Genomic DNA, 7,499 nt, shown 5'->3' with positions numbered 1-7,499 from the left:
ACTCCTTATAAAAATACAAAGGAGGCTGTGTGACATTTCTTTACTCACACATTCTCTATGGTGACTGAACATAAGGGAAGTGAATGGTGACTCATGATACACTCAGGAGGAGAATAACAGGGAGGACTGTGAGACACCTCTAAATATCTCCGTTCATTTATGGTAATATTGTTCATAGGCAGATATGCTTTACAGTATTTTCTTTCATGTATCTGTATATTTTGTCACACATTTGTTTAGTTCTTTTTTACTTTTCTACTCACTGTTCTTTTTATCTCTTCTCACAGAGCCACAAAAACTCTCAGAGACGGCAGAGAAAGACACCGAAAAACAAGGTCTTATCAGTCGTATTCAAAACTTTTTTTCACAATTTTCACTGTATAAATCACAGTTAGTGTAAGAATATCAGTGGCAGTGACTAAACACCGCCATGCAATGGTGTTGTTCATAATGTTGGGCAGATCAGGTTTGGGAGCAGTATTAATATTAGAACAGAGGTGAAATGTGAGGAGTGATATACAGTGTCACCAAATCTAACCAGATTGACCTCCTCAACAGCCAAAAACTTCAGCCAACTTCCGTTTGTGACCAGCAATGACCACGCTAGTATACCCTATATTCACAGAAACAGTGCATTCACTGCCAGCTGTTCCTGAAGCCCTGTCGTCTTTACTGAGTTTACAAGTTACACATTGAAAAAAGTAAATATGCCTGGCTGGGTGACTTGATTTGAATGCTTAAAACCACGAGAGTAATATATTTATGAAAAAATTAGTGAACTAAATCTAAAACCGTGTGTAAACCCGACTGTGTAAACCAAAGTCCCTTTAAGTCAAGTCATTTCACTCTGCGGCCATCTTTGAAACGCCTTTCCGGCAGCTATTTCAGTCATGAAAGTATGGCTCCCATCTCTTTGAATGGGGAAACATTGAATTCTCCAAAGCTATTCACCAAGCCTAAGATGAAATTTGACAACAAGTGTCTCATAAGATTTGTTTTTTTTTATGCTCAAATGGCGTTAAAAAAAGCTTATTTTTCAGGCTAGACCATTCTTTGCGCATACGCGGTCCTAAGAGCGTCGAAGCTTATGAGTGCAGCTGCAGTGACGCGATGATTTTAACAATTAGCAACTGGTTCTTTTATTTAGAAGCAGGACTATTCCACCATTTTGGGCCTTCCCAGCTAGGAATGTTATTGTTCTAAGAATGTTCCAAGAATATTATGCTATGTTCTGGGAATGTTTTCAGCTGCAAGTTTTATTTTAGTTCCCATAATATTCTCCTAAAAGTTAGGATAACATTCTCTAAAAACATTCTAAAAATGTTTATTGATAACATTATTAGAACATTATCCTCTAACATTCTAATTAAAATTTAAGTGGGAAACTTTCCATTCGACATTGGATGTGGACTCAAATGTTGCTCAGATGTCAAATTTTGGTTGAAAGTAAAAACCCAACCTTTGTTTGATGACGCTCCAACTTCATTAAATAACTCCAAAAACACCATTACCAGCTTCACTTATTATAAACCGGATTGACTTTATTTCTGTCAGACATTTACAAAAGGTCTTATTGAGATTAACAGTGGTTGAGAATTTGATGTCTGTTTGAAAGTAATAGTTTGGTTGTATGTTACCATTATGGTGATAAGTGTTTGCTTTAGTTGGGCAATTTGATTCTTGACTTTTTGATGTTTGTTATGGCAAACACAGCAAGAAAACGTGATTATATGATGCTGGTTGTTAGCTGATGATTAAGATATCATCACATCGCTATCTGATTTTGTTTAGTCTAAACTATGGTATTAGTCTCAAATTATTTATTATGGCAACTCAATGGTTCTACAGACTGAGATCCAGCAGCATTTAAATCCGGTAATTTCAAGGATTTAATAATAATATCAAAAAATAATAATTTATCACACAGACATCAAGAATCAGTTTATGAATCTCAACAACGGTGACATGCTTCATGCTGCAATGTATTCTGGGTGCATCATACAAAACTCATGCAGGGCTCCCAGAATGCATTGCGGCAAGAAGCATGTCACCATTGTTGAGATTCATAAACTGATTCTTGATGTCTGTGTGTGTCTAAAGATGCACTAGATCAAAGTGATTTGTGAACAATGTGTTTTAAAAATTACAGATACACAGATTATCTGATGTGAGCATTGCTGGAGTTTATGCTGTTGAAACACATTGCTGTAGTTTCTAATATGAAATTAATCACATCGATTAGACTGTAGATGAGATCAGATCTTTATTGTCTGCAAGTAACCAACAGCAGCTGACCACTTTTTCTCTTGTTGTGTTTGACATAACAAACATAGCTACAACAGCTAGAGAAAAACATCAAAGAGTCAAATTGCCCAACTAAAGCAAAAACTTCTCACCATAATGGTGGCATCAAACCAAACTATTACTTTCAAACAGACATCAACATCTAAACCTCTGTTAATCTCAATAAGAACCTGTGTAAATGTTTGACAGAAATAAAGTCAATCTGTTTTGTAAGTGACGCTGGTAATGCTGTTTTTGGAGTTATTTACTCTGGAGCTTGACATCAAACAAAGGTTGGGTTTTCACTTTCAACCAAAATTTGACTTCTGAGCAATGTTTTTTAAGTCCACATCTAGTATGATGGGAAGCTTTATTAGAATGTTAGAGGATAATGTTCTAACAATGTTATCAATAAACATTTTTAGAATGTTTTTAGAGAATGTTATCCTACCTTTTAGCAGAACATTCTGGGAACTAAAATAAAACTTGCCGCTGAAAATATTCCCAGAACATGAAAAATTTCTAGATGGGTATCTTGCATCCCTGCATCATTGTGTACCTCTGTGGGACATCTTTCGTTCAATCTCCTGTTGATTCTGCAGTTCAGGCTTTGTGTTCAGTTAAAATCCACAGGGATCTCTTCATTTATAGAAAACCCTCCGCTGTGTAGAATATATATTTCCAGAGATGCTGAGGGGCTAAACGGCTCAGAAATTAGCTGTGCTTTCCAATCTGGCATGAAAAACAACTCTACCCACACCAAGATCTAATGTTTGGGATTGTCAACCCAGAGTCTCCAGAGTTATATGATATGGACACATTGTATGGTTTCCTAACTTTATTTGGTAACATTGTTACTGCTAACTGTAATATTTAACATACAATTTAATTATTGCAGATTTGCATAATGTTCAGTGTTTGTATTTCCCTGTGCATTTTTATTCATTGCTGAATTTGTTTTTATGCAAGTGAGATGAGTAAAACGTGCCTGTTGCATAAATCATTATTTGTTTGGTGTCTATAAGCAGCACATACAGTATATTTTATTATGAGTAAACAATTTTGACTTTGCTTTATTAAAAAGGAACTGTTTACATTACAACATATATACAATGAATCAATTTAAATTAATTACAACTATTTAGAAATATTTTCTTTTACAGCTCTTGTTTTCATCTAAAAAGACATTTGATGCAAAGAGAATAAGGTGTAAATGTAAAATATGCTGTGACAATATTGATGCAGCAAATTAATGTAGGTAAGTGAAAATAAATAAATAATGGACCTCTTCAAAATGATCAGTTTCTCTGGTTTTATGATGTATATAGTCATGTGTTTGAGTAAAATGAACGTTTTAACTTAGGAAGAGTTCAGAATTCAATATTTGGTGGAATAACCCTGATTTTCAATCACAGCTTTCATGCGTCTTGGCATGCTCTCTACTAGTTTATCACATTACTCCTGGCACAAAAGTTCAAGCAGCTCTGCTGTGTTTGATGGCTTGTGACCATCCATCTTCCTCTTGATCACATTCCAGAGGTTTTCAATAGGGTTCAGATCTGGAGTTTGGGCTGGCCATGACAGAGTCTTGATCTGGTGGTCCTCCATCCATACCTTGATTGACCCTGATGTGTGGCATCTTAGACATAGCATACTGTAGCTCTTAGAAGTATTTAAGTGATATGTAGACACTGTAAACATCTATAAAGGATCATTTTTGGCTTTCTCTGACTCTCTGCACCAGCATCAGGCAAAACTAGAAGTCTAATGCACAAACTAACTAGTCAGGAAATCCATAGTCATCACTGAGTGTTGATTTGAGCCCATTCTAAATGAATTTTTCCAGGTTGGCTCATGTATTTCAAGATATATTTCATTTGGAGATCTGAACATAATGAAATTAACAGTTAATAGTCTTTAAAGGTAGCTTCCAGAGGCGCTTTGGTGTTGACATTATTTCTAATTATTTACCAGTAATGTGTTCCTCCAGCTGAATGAAATCATCACTCAACCAACTACAATTTGTAGTCGCTACCCTCAGCCCTTAAAAAAGCTCTGAACAACAACATTTTAGTTGTTTATATGATAAACTGTAACACGCACACACAGACTAGAAATGCATAAAATAAGAAGTCCAGGATTGGTTTAGTCATGGTTGAGTACATTCAAAATTCACTTTGCATTATACACAGCTCACATGGAACAGAGAAAATATTCCGGTGCTTGTGATCTAATCAACCGATGACCTCATATTTGTGTGTGTTGGTGTAGAACTTCGGAAAAACAGGGAACAGTAGTGTGAGAGGTGTCTGTAACCATTTAAGTTTGTTAGAAAAAGCTTACTGGAGTTTCCTTTGTTGTTGTTGTTGTTGTTTTTTATACCAGAGCTTAGTTCTGCTATGAGCTTATGTTCAATATGTCTCATGGAGCGAATCGCATTAAATAATGTCATTATAGGTATAAATATCAAAAGACTTATACATTGAACTGTTGTGCTCTCAGTCCAGCCAAGGTAGGTTCCTGTCCAGTGTCTAGTTAATATTCAAAGCTATAATGTTACAACAAATTTACATTTAGACATACTCTCAAAATAATAGGTCCACTTCCCTCACTGCAAAAAATAATTTTCTTCATTACACCATATTTCTAGAAACAGGGTTGGGAAACACCATCCTAAATAATTATGTCCTGAACTGCACAGTTTAGTGAATTGGAGATATCATATGCAAATAAAATATGCTTCTAGCAGGTGTCATTCTTAGTGGTTATAAACTTTGAGTTTAAAGGGATAATTCACCCAAAAATGAAAATGTGATGTTTATCTGCTTACCCCCAGGGCATCCAAGATGTAGGTGACTTTGTTTCTTCAGTAGAACACAAACGGAGATTTTTAAGTCAAACCGTTGCAGTCTGTCAGTCCTATAATGTCAGTGGATGGGAATCACGGCTTTGAGAGTCATAAAACATACACAAACAAAACCAAATTAAACCCTGCGGCTCGTGACGATACATTGATGTGTAAAGACACAAAACGATCGGTCTGTGCAAGAAACTGAACAGTATTTATATCGGTTTTTACCTCTGATTTTCACCGCAATGTCTAAACTGTCCTGAGCACATGCGCGTCTTCTTCTTCTTCTTGCTTTACGGCGGATCGCAGAATTATAAGTGCATTACCGCCACCTATCTCTAAAATGGACCATTGACACTCCTAATTGAGATTGTAGATAGAGTGTCAATGGTCCATTTGAGAGATAGGTGGCGGTAATGCACTTATAATTCTGTGATCCGCCGTAAAGCAAGAAGAAGAAGACGCCTCACGCGCCAGCTGAAGAAGAAGACGCGGACGTGCTCAGGACAGTTCAGACATTGCAGTGAAAATCAGAGGTAAAAAACTATATAAATACTGTTCAGTTTCTTGCACAGACCGATCGTTTTGTGTCTTTACACATCAATGTATCGTCACGAGCTGCAGGATTTTATTTGGTTTTGTTTGTGTATGTTTTTTTACTCTCAAAGCCGTGATTCCCATTCACTTACATTATATGACTGACAGACTGCAACAGTTTGAGTTAAAAATCTCCGTTTGTGTTCTACTGAAGAAACAAAGTCACCTACATCTTGGATGCCCTGGGGGTAAGCAGATAAACATCACATTTTCATTTCTGGGTGAACTATCCCTTTAATACAGCATTACTGCTGCATCTTTTGCTATCAATATTAATTGGCATGTAAGTTCAAATTTGGCACTTTAGTATAGTGGCTGGATATTCCACGGGCTGGAATGATTTAGCAGCCATGGAACAAGAAACTCCACTGGGTTTTAGAAGGACTCTCACTCTGAATTACCACTACTAAGCTCTATATGCTTTCACCCACACATAAAGGAAACCACAGTCCAATTTTAATGCATTTGTTCCCTAACTAGCCTCTGCTTGAGGGATGTTTTGTGCAACTCTGTAAATTGTCCAACATATTTTTGGATGTCTGTACATGAGGTAAGGCATAACCTTTAATTGAACTAATACTTGTTTTCAAAATGTGACTTGAGGATGTGAATGTGAAGGGAAAGAGTTCTGTGGAAATTACTTTTCCCCCCCTTTGTCTGGTCTTTGCCAAAGGGTGGTGAGCAAGGGAATACAAAGTCAGTGATCTGTCTCTTCATCTATGCTAGAAACAGTCTCAGCATGTCTAATCTTGGGGTCTGTAAGATTAAGACAAGAAGATCCCTTGAATGGGTATTATGAAGTTTATGGTTTCAGTTCACATTTGTTATTTACTCACTCTGTTCAGTTTTATTAGATTTATAGATTTGAATCCACATACAAAGCAAAACAATAAATGTACCCATTTCACTTCTAAAAATGAATGCTTCTTAACCCTCTCAAAAACATTTTCACATCTCACATTCCTTTACCTCAGATGGGAGTGTTTTGTTTTTTTAAGAACATCACTAAAACATTACAAATAATTACTGTAATGTGAAACAAATAAAGACCTATACAGTTCCTACACCTCGAGCATTAAAAAAAAAAAAAAGACAGAGAGAGAGAGAAAGTGTGTAAGGGACAGTTCAGTTGACACTGACTCTCAGACAACAAAAGAGTGTGACTCTTGTTGAAAGCAAATAAATCAGACCTACCATATGGCCAGGCTGTCCCCTGAGTCGACAGGAGGAAGATGATGAGTAGGGTACTGCGTGGTACAGAGATGTGGTTTGAGAAGAGATTGTGGCCTGCCCGCTGGGTGCGCCTCTTCAGCTGAACAGATAAACACATGCTGCAGTCTTAAGCTCTGTTTACTCTCTGAGCTCAACTGCTTTTACATCACCTCTCCTCTTTACTTCCCTCCCTCCTGACTCACATTTTCCCTCTCTCCCTCTCCCTCCCTCTCTCTCTCTCAGGGTACTGCGTGGTACAGAGATGTGGTTTGAGAAGAGATTGTGGCCTGCCCGCTGGGTGCGCCTCTTCAGCTGAACAGATAAACACATGCTGCAGTCTTAAGCTCTGTTTACTCTCTGAGCTCAACTGCTTTTACATCACCTCTCCTCTTTACTTCCCTCCCTCCTGACTCACATTTTCCCTCTCTCCCTCTCCCTCCCTCTCTCTCTCTCTCTCTCTCTCTCTCTCTCTCTCTGCATACTCCCCTAAGTTTCTCTCTGTCCCAAACCTCTTGCATTCTTTATACATTCAGCACCCTTTCCCTCTCTCTTTAAA

At 37.3% G+C, this 7,499-nt stretch overlaps 1 protein-coding gene across 1 annotated transcript in view; it reads right to left on the bottom strand.

Moving 5' to 3' along the window:
- Positions 1–7,137, bottom strand: part of pamr1b (peptidase domain containing associated with muscle regeneration 1b) — a 99,408-nt gene extending 92,271 nt beyond the window's left edge. Inside the window, exon 1 of the mRNA XM_016515890.1 lies at positions 6,926–7,137. Coding sequence (XP_016371376.1) covers positions 6,926–7,061 — 136 coding nt within the window. The 5' untranslated portion in view covers positions 7,062–7,137. The remainder of the gene's footprint in view (positions 1–6,925) is intronic.
- Between the last annotated feature and the right edge of the window lie 362 nt (positions 7,138–7,499).

The sequence above is a fragment of the Sinocyclocheilus rhinocerous genome, unplaced genomic scaffold (assembly GCF_001515625.1).
Source record: "Sinocyclocheilus rhinocerous isolate Xijiao unplaced genomic scaffold, SAMN03320098_v1.1 scaffold2041, whole genome shotgun sequence".
NCBI classification, from domain to species: Eukaryota; Metazoa; Chordata; class Actinopteri; order Cypriniformes; family Cyprinidae; genus Sinocyclocheilus; species Sinocyclocheilus rhinocerous.
This window is presented reverse-complemented; position numbering and strand designations above follow the sequence as displayed.